The sequence below is a fragment of the Erithacus rubecula genome (assembly GCF_903797595.1).
Source record: "Erithacus rubecula genome assembly, chromosome: 5".
Lineage (NCBI taxonomy): Eukaryota > Metazoa > Chordata > Aves > Passeriformes > Muscicapidae > Erithacus > Erithacus rubecula.
In genome coordinates, this window is record NC_136687.1 from 8,028,409 (window position 1) to 8,049,109 (window position 20,701).

General features: G+C 36.9%; 1 protein-coding gene across 3 annotated transcripts in view; it reads left to right on the top strand.

The window, feature by feature from the left end:
- Positions 1-20,701, top strand: part of RGS12 (regulator of G protein signaling 12) — an 83,264-nt gene that overhangs the window by 38,952 nt on the left and 23,611 nt on the right. For all 3 annotated transcript variants that reach the window (XM_079305853.1, XM_079305855.1, XM_079305854.1), the window contains exons 4-10: positions 1,444-1,465; positions 9,634-9,803; positions 12,899-12,991; positions 14,050-14,193; positions 17,696-17,875; positions 19,098-19,251; positions 20,468-20,544. In XM_079305853.1, the coding sequence (XP_079161979.1) occupies positions 1,444-1,465; positions 9,634-9,803; positions 12,899-12,991; positions 14,050-14,193; positions 17,696-17,875; positions 19,098-19,251; positions 20,468-20,544 (840 nt within the window). The remainder of the gene's footprint in view (positions 1-1,443; positions 1,466-9,633; positions 9,804-12,898; positions 12,992-14,049; positions 14,194-17,695; positions 17,876-19,097; positions 19,252-20,467; positions 20,545-20,701) is intronic.

The following is a 20,701-nucleotide window of genomic DNA, read 5'->3' on the forward strand; positions in this document are numbered from 1 at the left end:
ATGCATAACATGATCACTAGACTTATGTGCAAAATAAAGCAGAAAAGATGTCCTAAACCCCACTAAAGGATTATAACCAGAACTGTTTTTGATACCTGAAACAAAGCTATTAAAGGGAGATGCTTGGATATACTTTTCATTGTTATTATGCCTCACAGATCCAGAAGCATTTATGTAGTTAAGCAAGAAGTGTCAGTGTTTTTTCCATTTTAAAAATAATTTGTGTTTGTCTGACCTAGCACCAGGGGAATGATGTCAGTAGAGGTTATGAAAGTCCCAGAGTATTTGTCAAAGACCAGATCAGATCCTCTCCTGGTGGTGGGAATGGTGAGGCCACACAGTTTGGAACAAGTTCTTCAGAGTGTTAACAGCACTGTGAGAGCCTGCAGTGAAAGGGAGAAAGAAAGAAGATAATATTCAAGGGTTTTGTGGATTTTGAAGAAGAGTGGGAGTGTTTGTTGCCAAGGCTGAAAAATACAAACTATGAAGAGGTAGCTGATAGCTTGAATTGTGTATATATTTATGCTTTTCTTCTTTGGTGTGTTTCTGACCTTGAAGAAGTAGATACTGTAGGGCATTCTTTCCTATGAAATGAAGAGAGTATTTTTTAACTATTTAGAAGGTTTCCTAATGGTTCGAGGACACTTTCAATGACCAAGAAAAGATTGGCCAAACTAAAATAAAAATACTTTGTTAGTCATTAGAAAATCAGTGCAAACTTAAACCTAAAAATAATTTATACTCCAGACTTCACTCAGCTGAGTGTCAAGGTTCAAGCATTGGAGAAGCTGTTTGGGAAGTGGTCAGTACTTGAATTTAATGAGGTGTAATTTTCCTTGAAAATCTGATGTACAATATAGGAAGAGGTGGTGAGGAGTTCTTACTTACTGGAAGTTAAGTTCCAACTTATTGCAAACACTCTGAACATCCTTTTGTTTCTGGGACAGTCAAAAATCACTGACAGGGAAAGTTTTTAGAGTCACCTTACTGACAAAACACTGAATTTTCATTTTATTGCTACATGTCTCCAAACACAACAGCAAATTAAAATGCATGAGGTATTGTTTTGATTATTATTGTTTTCCAGTTTTTGCAGGTTAGTTTTAGGTATCTACCTGATCACAAGTACCAACTGATTGTCTCTGCCCATCTAAGAAGGACTTTTGGGAGCAGTGTAGTTACCACAACCAAAAATGCTTCTTCCAGTAAATATTTGTGGGATCAAATCCCTGGACAGCAGTGGTTAAAAGGCCTGGGGTGAATTTTATGCTGGGGAAAAAAGCAACTGTGAGAAATAACAGCTGGTTTAGATGTTCCTCTCTAATATTTTCTGTTAATAAGATGATAAAAGTAGCTAACACTGCAAATACTAAGTGGAGCTCAAAGATTTCTGATACTTGCCATGAAACTTCAGTAACACTTCTTTTTTCTTTTTTATTGCAGTCAGCAACTGTTTCTGATGGAGGTAAGCTGAAACTTGTCTTTACTTTTATTATAAAAAATAATCAATTTTCCACATTAAGCAATGTAATATGTGGTAAATTATGTGATATATTATAAGATGTAAGTCCAAGGTGGTGCAGAAATCTGTGGCTGCTTTTGGGGAACTGTGCCAGTGAAAACATTGCAGGATTGTATTCATATACTTTCACTCATTTATTTGCATAATATTTTTTATGGTACACTTATATATGGACTTTTTTAATAATTAGGCTTCTTCATTCATAATAATAGAGGCAGAGCTGGTAGATTTGTGTATAATTGGGTGGTAGATAAAATCTCATTCTGTTTTATTGTCTTTTATATACCTCATTTGCTTTTAAAGAGATGCTCTAGCTTCTAAGTTGCAAACTGTTGGTGCATTTATTGAGGTTAAACTTTCTTAAATGTGATCCTTTTTGAGAAGGGGGTAAGTAATTTGATATTTGTAAAATCCCAATATGGAGCTTTTGCACTTCTGGAATACTTCTAAGTTAACTCCTCTTTATTGCATATAAGCTGGTTTGTTTTGATTCTAACATGTCTTTAGTGTTTTAAGGGATGTCCACTCTTTGTTAAACATTAGAAGACAATTTCTCTGAAGTTTTGAAATTAATTGAAACAGTTGAAAAAGGCTTCCTTAATGGAGTAAAGGAATTTGTATAGTGTAGGGTATCCAGGAGATGGCTTTTCTCCTTGTCTTCTCTGCAGGATCTTGCAGAGAAACTCAATGAATTTTTGCATTTGCTGTTCTTTGACAACATTTCAAGAGAAATTTATTAATTAGAAAGGGCAAAAGGGAACAAGCTGTGTTGCAGTAATTGTGTTGTGTTGTTGTAATCAGGGCAGTGAAATTGGAAAACATATTTGGAATGGTAAGGATAATTTTTTTTTTTTAATATTGCATGTAAATGAAAATTAGCAATACTGTTTACAAAACTTCATATCTTAATTTTTGATTCTTTGCAAGAATAAAACTGCCACTGAGTTTTGGTCCTTTTGCTGGAGCCATTTTCCAGTGGCTGACTTTGTCAGGTATTTTCCTTCTCTGCTGCTGACACAGTCTAATGCTTTACTGTACTTCTGTCTGGATGAGAAGGTAGACTCTGTGTTGTATCTGTATTGTCTGCAAAGTGACAAAACTACAAAACAGAAAGTAATAGTGTTTATTCTCTTTTATGTTTCTGAAATGTAGCTTGTGTTTTCCTGGGTAAAATAAATTTTTTTGCCCCACATGTTACTGCTTGATATAAAAATAAAAGCAGACCACAGACTTTCTGACAGTGTATGCAGTTGTTGAGGACCAAAAATTTGATTGATCTCTTAGGTAAAATGCAATGTACTTGTCTTGTCTCCATGAGGGTTCTTGGTCTATGTTAATGAAAGTCTTTTTGTTGCTTATCCAGACTTGGAAATCCCTGTGATAGTACTCATACAATAATAATTTAAAGATTTTCATCCTTCCAGCTGAAAATTTATTTTAAAAATTATACTTATTATCTGTTCTTCCAATATGACTTGTGTCTTATTCTAAATCTGTAGGTAACTGTTTTCACAATTAATGCTATACAGTTTTTTTAACTCATGAAATCTAAGGGCCGTGTAAGGTCAGAGAGGTAAAAGAACAGCCAAGAAGTTATCTGCAATTTTCTGCTGAATTATATTCCCTATTTTTTTAACTGGTTCAGAATTGAACATAAACACTCTTTTCATTGCCAAATGTTACTTGAGAAGGGGTATAATTTTGTGTAAAAAGTGGTAGTTGAACTATATTGAATAATACTGAATCAATGCATAAATACCCCAATAATGGGTTGGAAAAACAGGAGCCAGAGAGACTGTAACCAGAAAAAGTGAAATTAAATAAATTCATAATTCATTTTGAGCTGCACTGAGTAAAAAGGTCTGATTCATGTGTGAATTACATTTTCTAGCAGTTACTTTCATTGAGTATGGCACAGCACAGAATTTTTTTCAGTTTTCCTTAATCTCACTACTATGCAAATAGATCCACAGACTTAGAAATTTTAGGGTTTGTCTATTTCAGATAAATTTTCACCAGTGTTACCATTAGTACAGCACTGCATACTTCCCTTCCTAGACTAAATCTCTATCAGCACAGAACCACAGAATGATTTGAGTTAGAAGGAACTGTAAAGGTCAACTTATTCCAGCCCCTCTGCCATCCAACCTGGCCTTGACTTTTCCAGAGATGGGACATTACAGTTTCTCTGAGCAACCTGTTCCAGTGTTATCATTGCTGTCAGAGTGAAAAATTTCTTATATCTAATCTAAATCTACCCTCCTTCAGTTTATAGCCATTACCCTTTTTCTCCTCTTGTCAGAAGTCTCTCTCCACCTCTCTTGTAGCCCCCCTTCAGGTACTGGAAGGTGCTCTAAGGTCTCTACCTGCTTGGTATTATTATTAGTATTTGTACATATAACTAGATACTGTACTGTTGTTAAGCTTTAGTTTGGGAAGAAAATTTGTGTGTAAAAAGCAATTATGTGTTTATATACTTCTCTTCAGTATGGTGGGAGGCACAACAGTTCTTTGTACATATTCTTTCCAAAGTCAATGAAGATTTGTCATGGCTTATATTAGAGTCCAGCCCTGGAAACCATATACCCCCTATTGTGTTTATTTGATATTTTACATCCCAGCTTGTGCAAGGCTGGGATGTTGTTAGCAGCCAAAACTCTGCACTTGGACATTACAAGATAGTAAATTAGTGCTGTTTCCAGACGTGCTGACCAGTGGCAGCTCTTAACTGTAATTGATTTGTGTAATGAATTGCAGACAATCAGAATGCAAACTGTAATAATGCTTAGATGCAAGATTAGTGCTGTTGATTAACTAATCTGCAGCACCTCAGCTCTAGGAGTGGCAGGAACCATTTTATGTTACTACAGCGACCTGTAATTAGCAGGTTTCTCTTACTTGCCACCTCAGCCACTGTCCTGTGCTGCTGGCTGTGGGAGTGTGTACACAGCATGCAGCCTGTGCCTGATGTTCTGAGCACTGTGCCATCTCAATTGTCACAGGGATGATCAATAGTCCCCAGCTAATGTCTGACTTGGCTATTTATACCTGGAAGGCACTTTAGAAAGGGAAAACCTTAAGGTCAGAGGATCTCTAACAGAAGTACCATCATCATTCATCTCCCAGACAGAGGTGGTGAGGTATCTGAGCTAGTGAGAATGTCTGAGTCAGTTCTCACCTGCTATTCCCTGCAGAGATCAGTTCCACAAAGCTGAAGTCTTATTTCCAAATACTTCAGCCTAACAGATACTATATGCATGTTGGTTTTTTTTTTTTCCTAAAACACTACTTTGCTGTAGTTTCTGGTGATTTTTTTGCTTTTAGTGTTCATCACTTGGGAAGATTTTTTTGTAAATAAACATGTTTCTAAAGACCTTTCTCAAAGGAGTCTGATGTTTGCAGTAATAAATAATGTAAAACTGTATTTTAAAAAGTAACTGAAGAAGGTAAGGCGAAAATTTTGCAATGAAGTGCAAAATAAAGCAAAATGCTGTTTATGCTTTTTACACTATAAATACAGATGGATTATTTCCTCTAACAGGTATATGACTTATTTGTCATTTCTGCTGGTGGTGCATGCTCACTGTAGCTGTATTCCACTGTAGCATAAATAATTCAAGTTCCTTTAGCAGCAGTGGCAAAAGGTCTTTCCTTTAAATTATTTATGTAGCATTTTATAATGCTTTGTGTTAAGTATACTATTGCCTCCCTCTGCTTGAAGCCACGAGGGTAAGGAATCAGTTTGTTTAGAATGGTGTTAGAGGCTCCCAGGAATTGCTGTGGGGAAATGCATTAGCTTCCCTCATCCCAAAATTGCAGAGGAACAATGTGCTGTACAGTCAGGCTAATCTGCACCCAATGGGATCCGGGATGTTTCAGCTGAACTTGGTATGGATTCAGAAGGATGGCTTTCAGTGAAGGGCTTGAAGTATTTGGTTAAGTGGCACCACAGTGGTTCTTATCAACTTTATCCAGGTAATGTATTTAGTGATTAACTAGACTATTTTATTTATATTATTTTAATACGTTCCTATGATTATGAGGAATGTGCTTAGTTGCTCACAGCAATAAACAGTATTTGTAGGCTGAAAAATGTATACATGATACATACAAATGCATACAAAATAGCCTTCATTTATTGTATTTAGTCTTATGGCTTTATATTATCTAAACCAAAACTTCTGAAGCCATCCTGTCCTGAATACTTTCAAGACTGAATTGATTAAATGCCTATATTTTCTTGCATAATGCTGTTTCTGTAAAAGAAATAAAACCAAGACCCTCTATGGAATGTGTAAACACAAAAAAGCAAAACGTTGGGTTTTGAGGATTTTTTAGGTAGCATTTTTTGTCAGTTCTGTGTTTCCAAAATACAGTAAATGAAACTGAATGAGTTTGCACTCAAAGTAGTTTTTCCTCAGTAGGTATAGTTGCTGTCAAGCAGAACAAAAAGTTAGGTCCCTGGGATTTGAAATGTTTGATTAAGGAGCCTTCTTTTACAGGTAATACAAGATAAGCTGGTGCTCCCACTGGTGATGACAAAGGAAGGCAGGCGTTTGTAGTCCATGTTGTCCATGCAGAGTTGGGATTTTTCACATGAAACTTATCTGGCATCCTGAGATTCCCAATGGCTCTTTTTCTTTTTAAAAATACTTTAGAAGGAAGAGGAGGAGGAGGAGTCCACTTTGCACAAACAGCCCTATGGTGTGAACATTTGAGGGTGGGAGTCAGGGCTCTGTGTTTCCTCTGCTGATATCACAGAGGGCTCCTTAGATGAAATGTGTGACCTGCTAAAAAGTTTCTCCATTCCTGCTTTCCGGGGTGGGCTGTGTGTACCTAGGAATGCATGAGCTGGGAGAGTCAAGAAACCTGATGCTGGAGTCTTGCATTAGAAACATTCCTCTGCAGGAGCAGTGGAGCAGGAGTTATGCCTTATACAGTCTCATTTAAGTGTGTTTTGGCTAAATTGGGTACTAATGTTAGAGCAGGGGAGGTGTTTTACCTTCCATCTGACTTTCTTGTTTTCCAGTTCTAAATGGTATATCTGCACTAGACTGTAACTGTTCTAATTGCAACTGATGATCTGGGTGGTAAAAGAAACTAAAATAATCAAGCCTTTTCTGGCAAACACCCTTTTCTGTATTGTTTTCAGTTTGACAGGTATCATAGCAGAAAACTCTACAGATTTTTGAAAGCAAACCAACTGCACTCCTTCATTAAAGGAAACCAAAGCTGTGCCAGGGTTAAGTATAAATAAAAATAGTTATTTTTGAAAAAAAAGTCTGAATTATTTAAATTTAATCTACCAGAACTGAGACAGTTTACTGGGAATGAGTAATCCCTTAATGCACTGTTAACACATTGGAGGACCTGTACACATTGGAGGGCCAGTAGCTCTTTGGTTGTTGGAAATAGTCTCTTATTTTGGTTCATTTGTTTTCCTGGGATCTCCAGAGTCTGGAGTGTATCAGAGGAGGGAGAATCCAGTGCAGTTTTGTAACTCTGGGGAGCTGGAGAGAGCAGGCAGCTGGTAGCAATTAAAGGTAGTTAGCAGTTACCAGTGGTGCAAACACTGGAGGCTGTAATTGCAGTTTGGTTTCCCTGCTGCCATGGGGAAATTGAATGCCTGCCACTGGGAGGGAGCTGATGCTGACTGGCTGATGATTGCTGTGCCTGCCACTTCCCCATCCTCTGAGTCCTGAGGCACTGGGACTCCAGAATCCAGAGTTGAGCACTTACTTGGTGTGGCTGCTCCCTAATTTCTCTCTGCCAGCCAAGGAGGTTTCAGGGGTTTGGTATGTGGGATGAGTTTGCCTTTCTGACTTTGCCTGACAGGAACAAGGAAGCTTTCATCATTCATCACTGGAGAACACTGGGGATTGAACCCTCCAGGAGTGAGGCAGTATCTGAAACTGTTCCAGATCTATCAAGAAGTGGGTGTCAATTTATATTCTGGACTGCAAAATAGAACATATCCACCTGCAGAGTTAAAGCAAAATACTTCAGATAATAAATTTAAATAGAATTCCCTTCAGATTCACATTAACATCTTTCACAATAGTTTCACTGTGGTGAGAGGTCTAATGAAGCTAACAGTATACTTGGTTATGCTCTTTCATATGTCTTAAGAGGAAAAGTGAATAAATATTTATATAAGAAAATTTGGCATTATTTGCTGAGTGTTTGTAATTAGCTTTGATTAATATGGTGATTAGGCAAAGAAAATTATTTATATATCTGACTTGTTACTAGTGTCCTTAAAAATTATCACTGTTGAAAATACAAAGTTACATTTTGTTCTTCCCTCATGTAATTCTGTATCTTCATCTTTTTTTATTTTTGTCTTAAAAAATGTCTTTGCTTACAGAAACTCAGAGTGGTTAACATCTTAGTAAATATTTCTGAGCTAAGAATATGTTTAAAAATCAAGTTTCAGAACTCCTAAAATTTTTTATTCTTATCTTTACAACTATCTTTATAACTTTTCCCAATTCTTATAACTGTTTTTGAGTGGTGCATTTTGTTAAGGCTCTTACTTCCAGGGAGGAACAGTAATGTTTTGTAACAAGAAGTTTGGAAATGCAAAGTGCTTTCAAATACTTCTAACATGAAAGGAGATTGTATAAAGTAGGCCCTTTCTGGTGAAATTACTCATTGCTGTAGTTAGTCTAAGTTTAGATTAAATGAGGAAAATCATAAAAATGTTCCTATGAAGCACAGTCCATTTCTGACTGGTTGGGAATTCAGTTTTCTCAAACAAATTCCATCTCTAGTGAGCTGCATACTTCTTTTCCATTTGGCATAAAATTGCTGAATATACCATCTATTTAATTTGAGGGTATATTTTCATCTGCTACTGCAAATTTTTCAAATAATTGAATGTCTGTGGTATTTCATCCCTTCAAAGTATCTCATCCACTTTGGCGTCTCTCTATGTGCAACCTGTCCTCAAAGCAGGGAGATCAGACCAGGTAGCTCAGGCTTTAGTTGTGTCTCCACAATGAATTAAACCTTACATCCCCTCTGTGCAATGTGTAGCTGTGAGATCAGTAAAAATTCAAGTTTTTCATGTAAAACTCAAGTTTTACATTTGTGTACACTGGGAGGTAGAGGGATCCTCCTGTAGAAGGGTGTGCAAAAAATAAATGACAAATCTGTGAATAGAGCCCTGTTATAAAAAGTTCCCTCTCTTACTTAGAGCAGCCATTTCTTTCCCCTTTCTACTTCTGTGAACAAATGGTCACTTTGACATTTTTTGTGTGCCTATTTTGTTTACTGACATGACAAAGATGACCTGGGGTTAATGCTTAAAATTATTAGGCTGCTACACAAGGGTTTTTTGTGTTTGCCTGAATTCTCCATGGGTTCTTGTTAGTTTGTTTCTCACTTCCATTTTTTCGAGATCTAAAGAATCTGGTAATTTCTCATTTTGAGATCTCCAGATTATTCCAGTATGTTGGCTGCAGTCTGCCAGGGATCCCTATTTTTTATCAGAAATTGTAATAAATTGAGCATCTATGGGTTGATGTCTCTTTCTTCCTGTGGATGTGGAAGGCATCCCATACTAGCTGATGTTCCTAATTTTCTTTTCCACAATGACTTCTCTCCTAAATTTTCAGTATTAATGGGAATCTTGTGTTTCCCTGTAAAATTTCACAGATTGCCTGTCTGCAAATTGCAGTGTATATGAAATTTTTGCAATTTGCTATCTTGCCCATATTCTGGTGAACAGTGGGTTCTTGAAAGTCAACTTTCCTTGGATAAACTTATGAAGGAGTGCAGTCCATAGCATGGGAAATATAAAGAGGAAAATGTATTTTATTTTGGAACAAGAAAAGAGATTTTGTTTTGGGACTGCTTCTTTTGCTTCTGTCAGGGGTCTGCTGTTAAGACATGATTTAATTTTTTTTACAGTGGAACAGAAGAAACTTGAGAGGTGTTTGTTTGGGGTGTTTTTTCTATGCAGGTGCTCTTAATAAAAATGGAGAGGGCTATTTAGAAGCCTGCACCACAGTGAGCTTGAGCAGGAGCTGTACTAAATCAAATGAGCAATAGTGAAGGGTAAAAGTGAGTAGTACTTTATTGACAGATTTAATTTCCTTTATTACCAGAGCTGAATAGCACTGAGTTGAAAGACTGCATCAGTGAGAACAGCCTGAGTAGCAATGCCAGCCTCCCCAGCGTGCAGAGCTGCCGGCGGCTGCGAGAGAGGAGAGTCGCAAGCTGGGCCGTGTCCTTTGAGCGTCTTCTGCAGGATTCTGTTGGTGTTAAATATTTCTCGGTGAGTTTTGAGGGGCAATAAGAGGCTTTCCAAAATACCTGATGCTGCTGCAGTAATTTTCCTGTTGTTTTTTTTTTTTTTTCTTCACACTCTCCTTGCGCAGGACAAGAGACAGAAGTTCATTCGTGTTCTGTTGTTATCTGAGCATCTTTCTGAGTTTACATAGGTTCACAGCTGAGTTCAAGAGTTCAGAGTAATATTCAGATTGCCATGCATTTCTGCATAGCAGAAGTTTCGGGTGAAAACTATATTTGGTTTTGTCTGGGAACTTCTAGAATGCTTCTCCATTTTGTAAAATGCTTTTTTGTGTATCTGTAGCCTTTATGCAAGAAGAAGGAAGTATTTTTGGTTGTTTCTTAAGAATGTGTTGTTATTCACACCTGTGTCCTGAAATGTTAGAAGCCACATAGAAGATTTTTTCAAGGATAGAGTGGCTTATTTTCCTGCAAAAGGTTTTAGAAATACTTTTTGGAAGTAGTTATGCTAGTTAAGGGCACTAGTTAAAAACTGCAACTTGAAGGAGTAATGCTGAGTATTTGCAAAGCATCAATACTGTTCTGCACAGCACTTTTATGATGTTGTAAATAGCATCATCTCTATTTTGCATGCAAGGAAACTGAGGGTATATACTTTTGCTTTGTTGCACTGGGAGTGTGTTAGTGATTCTGAATGTGTACACAGGGACAGTTTATGCTGCTCAAGTAATTTTCACCATGAGAATATAAGGAAACCTGTGGTATAGGAGAGGTAGATTATTGGTATCTGCAATAAATCAGATTCTTGCTTGATCCAAAAATATTAAGAGATCACAATGATTAATAAACAGATTTCCATGTTAAATGGTGGAGGAATCCAAAACCCACATTAACAGTGAACATCTGTTTGTGGAAACAGAAGAGGAAAGCAAAATAATAAATCCTGGATATTATGTTCCTTGTTTTAGCAGAGTAGTCTGAGAGTTAATAGTGCTTCATAGTTAATAGCTTTCATACTGAGACTTTTTGTCAGGCTGGAGGAAAAATTACAATTCTGGTCTGATGTTAGAGTCCATCTGAAAATGATGTAGTTCATGGGGCTGCTACTGAAAGTTCAGTTGACTTAGTTCTAATTACTTGTAAACCTCCAGTAAACTTGTGTACAGTTATGAAATTGCTGCATTAAATATTTATCTGCTATGATACTTCAAAATTTACATTATAAAAAGTACTCATATAGTTTTAATAAATTTCCAGATTAAAAGATTAAAGGTACACTTCATTTCAGCAAAAGCCAACCTCAGATATTCTGTAAGTTTTACTTTTTCCACCCCATTTTACTCTAATTAGAACTTCTTTTTATAAACAATGCAAAAATGCATGTCTTAAGAAAAACTTTAAAAAAACACTTAAAAAAAACCAATTAGGGAATGTTGAAGTTTGCTGTGTGCATCACCATTTTCTTGAGACCCAGAAGATGTCCAGAGCCATTGCTTAGATTTCTTAACCTGGTTGCCATAACACTGTGCAGTTACAGATTGCTGCCAATATCCAGGAACATTGAGACACCAGCATTGAGTTCATGGTTCCATAGCCAGTGTCTTGGTGCATTTGGAATCCAGCATCTGCCTTTCCTGAGGACAGCTTTGTCACAGAGCAGGAATTACTCTCTAAGAAGGAGAGATTTTGCATGTTTTGCAAATACTCACGCTTTGCATAATAGCTGCTGCTTAGAGCAGTCAGCCAGGAGGTGAGAGCAGTTTGCAGGTTCCCCTCTCCAGGGGTTCAGTCCAGCCTCTGCAGCTTCCCAGCCATTCCCAACAGCTGCCTGATGCTCCAGCTGTGCTGCAGTGCTTCACCACTCGGGCTCCTGGTGAGGCTGGGTTGTTGGACAGCCAGCTGTGCCCAAACCCTGTGGCCACAAGGAAGCAAGTGGGAGATGGACTCTAATTCACAGGGAATGTGCCAAGGGGGAAGTAAGCAGTTGTGTTCCAGTTCTTGCTCACTAATTTGATTCTCTTTTAATATGAAATTACATGTAAAGTGCAGAAATGTTCCCCTGACTGCTCTCTGGATTGTCTTTTATGTGTTTGGTGTCTCAGCTTATGTATCTGAAGAACTTTAAATTCAGAGCTTGCTTGGGTATTGATTCCCTGTGTTGTAGTTTATCTCAATTGCTTTCTTACAGCTGGACTCCCTAAACTCCATGTAAATCTGAAAAGCACAAATGAACTTAAGTTTATTTCTGTGGAGGTTGTTCTTACACAGCTTTCTGAGGCTGCTTTGTATGATCAGGAAGTTTTACTGGTACCCATGTGACAATTGAGTGAAGGTTGTGGTGGATCGAGTTATTTTTTTTAATATCTTCATTTTTCCCCTGATAGTTAAAATGTTTTTAAGATGCTGAGAGAATATTGAATTATATACATATTTGAATATGGAACAGTTTGTGCTTGTAGAATTTTCCAACTGAATGAGTACCTGTGTTCATTTGGACTTTAGGATGCTGTAATATAAATGTCCTGATTTATTGTGTGTTGTACTGGGAGATAATTTTTTTTTCTCTCAGTATTTTCCAAAGAGAAATTACATAAGCACTTCAAACACAGAGGACAATGATGAAAGATTTTTCTTTTATAGTTGCCATGTGATACCAAAAGTCACTGTAATAAATCCAGAATTGATTATGGGCACTTCTTGATAAACATCTACTCTCTTATATCAGCAGCACTGCAATAAAAGATAGTTTACAGTGTCACTTTTAAATCTAGTTTATAAACTATTTAAATTTTTGTTAAAGGTTTGTTCACCAGTTTAAGCACTACTTCAATTGATATTGTATTAAGAGATACATGATACTTCAAACTTTGTACTTGAAAATTATTTGGTTTTAACTGGATGTATTCTTCTCAGTTATATGCATTTAAAAAGAAACAAGGGAGAGGGGGAGCACCAGCTATGTGTTGGGCATACACTGATTTTTACTTTAGAAGAAAACTGAACTGTGAGACTGAAAACATACCTTTGTAGCTTTCAAGCATTATAAATATGTTGTTAAAGCTGTCAAGTAACTTTTATTTGAGGCATTTATTTATTTGCTTTTTTTTTTTTTTTCCCTAGGAATTTCTACGGAAAGAATTTAGTGAAGAAAATATTTTATTTTGGCAGGCCTGTGAATATTTTAACCATGTACCTGCACATGATAAGAAAGAGGTAAGTCAATGTTGTATTTCAGAACCTTGTGTTCCTTCTTCAAAAATTATTACTCCTTCAAGATTATTGAAATTAATGGAGCTGTGCTTTATCTGTGTGCTGTGACATCACTAAAATGGGGTGGGATGGTCTAAATTTGAGATGTTGGATATGTTTGAACTGCAGCAAAGTGCAGAGGCAGCCCTGTAAGAATGAGGTAAGGTATCTTGGATGTTGGAAATGGCCAGCAGTGGTAGCCCAGTGCATGGAAATGCACCTCCACCAACCAAGACTGTGCTTCTAAATAACTTAGATTATGTGCTGCTCAAAGGGTAGGGCTCCCATGTTTGTTCACAAATTATGAGAATCTCCTTCTCATCCTTCTGAGGGAATCCTACATTGGTCAGGCAATTTGGGTGAATTTTGAACCTTGTACAGGTTGGCAACACTTCTGTCTACACCACAGCCAAATCCAGTCAGATTTAAATGGTGGAAGCAATTTAATATTCCAAGTCTCTCTTAACTCTTTTGTCTACTAATGAGGTTTTTTTATTCTACTTTTTTCTGTCTTCAGTGTATTTTCTGAACACCACCCTTAAGAGCTGTGGGCTCAGCTTGGTGGGTTTTCCATTATTTTTGTGATGTGGGTATTTCAAAGTAAACAAGTTAAAAATTAGTGGTTTTGACTGTAAATATTCATATACATACTTACCTTTTTCTCACTTCTAGAAATTGAATCTTAGAGGATGTATTTAAATAGTAACTGTTATGTGAAAGGTCTAAAATCTAAAAAAATCTACTCTCCTTTTTAAAAAATACTTGCTGTGCTTCACTGTTTAATTAATTTAATTTTTATTTGGAGGACAACTTGCTGTTTAAGAAATATTTGAATATTTGTAATCTTAAAGGAAAAATCCTTTTTATGTGCCTAAAACTTGCAAAAGCTGATGTATACAAAATACATATAGAAAAGATTCAGAAGTGTCTATCTATTTTTGGATGGAATATATCAGTGTAAGAAATGCCTAGCTAAAATATGGTTTTAAAACCAACATACATTTAGCATTTCTTTTCTTTAGCTTTCTTACAGGGCTCGGGAGATCTTCAGTAAGTTCTTGTGTAGCAAAGCTACAACCCCAGTTAATATTGACAGCCAGGCACAGCTGGCAGATGATATTCTCAATTCCCCCCATCCAGATATGTTCAAGGAACAGCAACTTCAGGTAACCATAGTAACCATAAATGCTCTATGTTTATGTCTGTTATCTTTTCCTTTATAACCTATAAAAATAGTTTTACATGCTGTATATTTCAGACTCTGTTAGAAGAATAGAAAAAAAGGCTGCTTGACTGTTTTTCTGTTATGTGTAGAGAAAATCGTCATTTAACTAAAAAATAATCTGAAAAGTGCTATTATTGAAATGAGGGTTTAGTGCAAGTAAATAATTCCATGTGTTGCAGTACCATTGCACAGAGTGTGTGCTGCTTTTCTTTTCCCTGAGACTTGAGTACACAAGTAGTGTCTCTAATTTTGGTTTTTAAAATGTCAGTTGTATTAAAGGAGTTCTTCCCTTATGCTTTAATACTACTGTCAGGCAAAGAGGTTTTAAAACTGTTGGAGTCTGAAGACCTCTGAAGTGGATGTATTTTAAATAATTATTGATAACCAGACCAGTTATGCAACAACAGGGTACACTTTACATTTCCTGTAGAATTTAAGTTTCCAGTGTTTTTTCCTCAGTCATCTCTTTGGTAGCTCTTCCACCCTACCAGTTTATTTGTAGAAGTAATTCTGATATCATCATTTTGAAATCAAGGCCATAACTTTAATGAGCCAGGTCACAGTCTTAGGACACAATCTCAGACCACATGGGCAGTCTGAGCAGCTGGGTGTGGTGTCATGTTCCTGCAAGTGGAGATACAAAGGTAGGTCTGTCTGGTGGTCAGGTAGCTTCCAGCATTGTAGCTACTTCTTATGCACCTCCCAAGCCTGAGCCTTCTGTGGGAATTACCAGTCACCACCTTCCCAGACATTTTTCTATGCATTTGTCATCCTGGTGTTGTGGAGATTATGCCTGAATTCCTCCTTATCCCCTCCCATTTGTTTGGTAGAGTACAGGGTGTCCTGATGAGTCAGGTAACAGGGCTGATGCAGGCTTTGTCCCTTTGAAGATGCTGTATCCTTAGTTGGAGGGCTGATAATGCAGGAGAAAATGCTCATGAGAAGTCTTGCTGTGGGTCCAGTCCTACCACAAGGCCTGTCTGTACCTGACCTGTTTCTGTCAAATTGCCAGTGCCTCAGTCAGACCCCTCAGCCAGACCTGTTCCTTTCACTGCAGAATGAAGTGAAGCAGGCTGAGAGTTCCTTCTGCTGAAGGATGTGGCCTGGGAGCTTGTCAGAGGAGCTGGTGGTGTGTTGCCTGGCTAAGGCCAGTGCTGGGCAATCAGCTGCTCAGTGGCCCTTCATTTCTTGGTTTCAGCAAGAAATTGGTTCTGTAGGTCAGTTTGTGGTCTTGGTGGATGGCACCACCCTGAGAACACACAGCTGTGGGTGATGTGGTTACTGCAGCACACCCAGAGACTCTCAGAGTTCAGCTCCTGGTGGTGACACAACCTTAATAAACCTTAATAAAGCGAAAGCTCTGCATTTGTGCTCTTTCACGAGATTTTTTTAGATTTGAACACTGATCACAGAGTGCAAGGGTTGTTGTTGTGGTGGTTGTTGGATGAGTGTGATGCTGGGGAATGGGAGGTGCTGCTGTAAGGCTGCAGAGGAGTTGGAGAAGTGTGTGGGAAAGTTCTTGGAAACACTTTCGGGCCGTTCTCTCTCTGCCTGTTGGGAATGCACTTGAAAGTTTCTTTCTGTCCATGTCCTGACAAATTTTTCCATGATCTTGTTGTTAGAGGTTGTAATGACACTGTGGATGCAGCCAAAGATGTAGTACAAAGTATAGGATGCTGTTCCTTTTTGTATATTGAATAAGAACAAGAATTTTCAGTATTTCTGGATGGAGGGCAGTGTAGGTCACTTGAACATACTGAAATAAGAACAACATGGTATGTACTTCATGTAGGGTTGGTAATGAATATAAATTTTTCTACTCTTATTTATCTGAAGATTTCGAATTATGCTTTTAAAATATGTTTCTCATTTTTACAAACAAGAACTAGCATCTGCTAGCCTTTTCCAAATAAGCAGAAATCATTAAGATATGTAAATATGATAATAATGCTAAATATAGGAAATCATGGATGTAGTGTGGGCTAGAAACATAGGGCAGATGATAAACAGCTCAAGGGAAATTAGTTATGCTCTCATTACTCTGTCCAGCAAAGTTAAAAAGTTGTAATTTTTCTGCTGTATTCAGTATGTTTAATTTGCAGACTGTCAAAGCTGGCATATACAGAAGTATTTTTCCATAGGGGGAAACAGTACATTAGAAGGTGCAAAAAGGATGACTGGCAGCATCTGAATAGGAATGGGAATATACAGAGGGAAAGTCAAAAACATGGAAATTGACATTCAGTTTCAGCTAGGTTTCTGTGACTCTGCAGGATCAGGCTCTCTCTGCTCTATCTTGCTGTTAACAAAACAAGTTTTGGACTAAAGGCTATTGAGAAGGGGGTGTCTGCACCATCTGAAGCATGGTTTCCATCTGCCAATGGGCCACTGGCTCAGTGATGGACTTTGCTTTATACTCTTGGGAATGCCATAACCTGCTGAGTGGGGCATACCTTCCTTTGCCTGTGGGGAGTTTGTCATGTCCAAAGAAGCAGCCATTCATACTGCTTTTTCAGATCAACTGAATCATGGGAGAAGATACAGAGTTAAAAATATAGAGTCACTTAAAACAGCAGTTTTGCAAAAATGGAACAAAAATTTTAAACATTATTTAGCATTTAAGAAAAAGCTCTTTTTCACTTTCATAAATTTAGCTTTGGTTAAATCAGCCTCACATATTTGCTCCAGGCCTGGTATAGAGCTGCTTTCTTCCTCTGTGGTTAAAGATAAATGTTGGTCATTTAATGTAAACTGTTCTCTTTCAAGATCTACAGCACCCTGATTATTGAATTGTCCAGAGATACTGATGGGTTTTTTCCTTATCACTGGGCACATGACTGTGGTTTACTGTTAACACTTCTTAGTTCAGGGTTGATGGCTGGACATAATGATCTTAAAGGTCTTTTCCAGCCTAAATAATTCTGTGAGCATTATGTATATGTAAAGAACTCTGAGCTTCTCCTCTCATCAGCAATTAACTTTGTGTATCGTGTATTATTGCATATTGTGATTATATCACATCTGTGTGTTTTAGAACATAAACTTTTCTTGTTCACAGCTACCTTAACACATTTGTATAACTTAATCCTGTCACATACAGTGGTAGTGTAGTAACCTTTAAAATGTTTTGAATGGCCAACTTGCTACATGCTCCACATAGAATGGTATCAATGCAGTAAAAGGGGATGGTGTTGGCAAGACTCTAGAGCATCTCAGCTTGCACTCTGCACAAATCATAACTTTTTTCTGAACTTTTTGTAAGGGAGTAGATGTTTCACTTTGAAATGGGTGCAGTGTATTTAGCCAGCTCTAAACAATGTCATACCTATGCTATTTACCTGATGTCCTAAATTTTGTGGGAGTTTCCTGTTGCAAAGTAGCTTCATTTTCTTGATGTGTGACTGGAATGTATGTAACCATTATCCACTGTGGTTTCATTTCAGATATTTAACTTGATGAAGTTTGATAGCTATACTCGCTTTCTCAAATCCCCCCTTTACCAAGAATGCATCTTAGCTGAAGTGGAAGGACGTCCTCTTCCTGATCCTCAGCGTGTTCCCAGCAGCCCCACCTCTAAACACAGTGTCAGTTCAGACAAATCCAACATATCAACACCAAAAAAGGTGACCTTTGCATTGCTGTTATCTCAAAACCATAGTTCTAAATAATGTTTTTCAGGTTCTTTAGAAAATCAAGGATAATATATAAAATAAAATTAGAATGTGTGGTTAGAGATGCTGGCAAATACAATTGCAAAATTTTTATGTAGTTTTTTTAAAATCCTTACCTTTGAATCAGTATTCTAGATATTGAATTTCTGTATATAATTTTAATTCTTCATTGTTATTTAACTATATGTGTACAAATAAAAAGTAAGGCTTATTTTGTTAATGCACCAGTTCAGAAGCTTATTTTGGTTGAATATGGGAATTAAGATGTCAGAATTTAACCTTTGCTGAGAGGAGACATTTTTTCAGAAGTTTTGGAGAAGGCTTAACCTAAACTAACTCATTTTTGCAGGGGGTAGTTTTTAATTTCTTAACTCCTACTAAGTTAAGATAATTCTGTGTTGAATAAGTACAGTTGCTTATAAATTAGACCACTAGTCTTACTGACTGATCCCTTGACATTATTTAGGGTTTATTTTTTTCTTCTTGTGGATAATACCACCATAGCATTACATAACTGTATGGGTAAATTATAACTTTTCTTTTTTCATGTCAATCACTACAGATTACCCCATCTGCCATTATGTATTCTTATGACTAGGAACCTTTAAAAAGTAGCATTTCAAGGAATATTCTAATATCCTAACAAGAATACTAGCTTGTTAAAAGCAAGTTTAGTTTAATATCAAACATTCCTGACATTTGTATTCTTCAACTCTAATAAATACTTGATTATACTTGTAAATGTTAAACAGTACTTTGTCATTATCTTTGAAAGCTGTTCATGTTAAAGCCTAGGCTAGGAAAAATAACTTGTTTTAAAAACAAAGCAAATGGCCTTTCCACATTCACTTAGGTATTACTGGTGAGCTGGGGTCAGTTCTTTCATATTTGTTGGAGCTCTCCAGTGGCTTGTTTCCAGTTACTGTTTTGTACTCCTTACCAAGTAGCATATTTCCATCTCTGTATTTCTTTTTGTTGCCACTGGTGAGGTTTTTTTGGGTTTTTTTGATTGCTTCTGAGAGGGATGCTGGCACAGAGACTTGTGCGTGGGTAAAGAAGGCAGCTAACCTGGCCATCACACTCTTGTTTTAGGAAGAAGTGTGGGAAGGTTTATTTTAGAAAATATACTCACAACTGTGATCCAACCAGTGATTTAATTGTGTTTTGGTGATAGCTAAGTGGTAAGTCAAAGTCGGGAAGATCTTTAAATGAAGAGTCAGGAGAGGAGGACACTGAGAAGAAGAAAAGGGGAACGTTCTTCTCATGGTCAAGAAGTAAGAGTTTGGGAAAATCACAGAAGAGAAGAGAAAATGGTGATTATCCAAACGGTGAGTATCACACCCCACTTTGGTTCAAGGTTGTTTCAGCAGTAGATGTGACTAATCTCACCGTGATTAGTTCCTAAGTGCATTCTTGGGAGTGACAGAAGAAAAGGACTGTTAAGTCAGAAGGCCACAGTGTGGCTACTATTGTTGCAGTTTTGTGGAAGAATATGTACAAGTAAATAGATGAAAATATGACAATATTTAAATTTGTTTTTACTGACTTCCACGAGACTTCTTTTTTTCTACTTTTTGGCACATTCTGCCTTTCTGTGTGCTGGTAATTGCTTTTTCAAGCAGAGAGCTACTATTTTTATAGAAAGATAATTTCAATTTTTTCAGAAACACAAGCATAACAGTAAATAGTGCGATAGTTACAGCTATTTAAAAATTCCTCCATCTGTGTTATCCTACTTTTCTTTCTTTTATCAGTAACACACAGGTATGTTCACTTTTGAGCATTCACCATCTGTTTTCACCTTCCCTGACTAAAATCAAAAAAGGAGAGTTTGAGGTGTGAAAGCCCTTGTAACCTGCTGTTTTGTTACTTAATTGTGTTTGAGGGTTCAAGGACAAGTTCCCTTATGAAAGCACCTGTATATGGCTTCTAGAGGAGACAAAAGTTTTGCAATAAATTATATTGTTGAGTTAAAAAGGAATAAATTCTAGTGAAGCACCACATTTGGTCCATATTTGATAGTGTAGTTTTTGCTTCTGATAAATGCCCAGACCTCCAAGATACCTTTGATCATATGGATAATTTGAGTGTTTTTGTATATTCATATGTGAAAAGTTGTCAGAGGCATTTGCTGAGATCATAGACACAACCTTCTGAAAGTGACTAGTAATTGTCTTAGATTTTAGTGTCCTAACACCATACTTACACTTAAAAATATATTTGTTTCCCTGGATAATATCTGAAGTGTTAGAATAATTTCTAAGAAATCTTTTTAAATCTAATTAACTAAACTAATATTTTTTAAAAATATATAAATTTTTTATTTTTAAATATAAAAACAAGTGGGTTTATTCAGGGCTCACATAACCCATAAATACTTGACCTGAAGTTGCTTTGGTTTCTGTGCACAGTATGAAGATTTGGTGGTTTCTTTGCTTTTAATGAAAAAAGAAAACCAACAAGCTAACATTTGAAATGATTTTCTGTATTATAACAAATAATAAAATAGCCTCTTTACTGATTGCTGATTCTTTGCACAAACAGATTCTTTTCAGTCCAATGGATTGTCATACAGACGGGAATCACAAGGCTCCATGTCGTCCACTGCTAGTCTCGACTTGGTAATGGTGCCTCTTACTAATGAACCTCTGGGGGAGCAGATAAAACAGTGAATTACTGATTTTCTAAACAGTGTGATGTAGCTTGTTTGATGTAATGCCTTAGAAAGGGTTTTTAAGTGATACAGCTGGAGCACAAGATGTATCATTAGGCAATTTT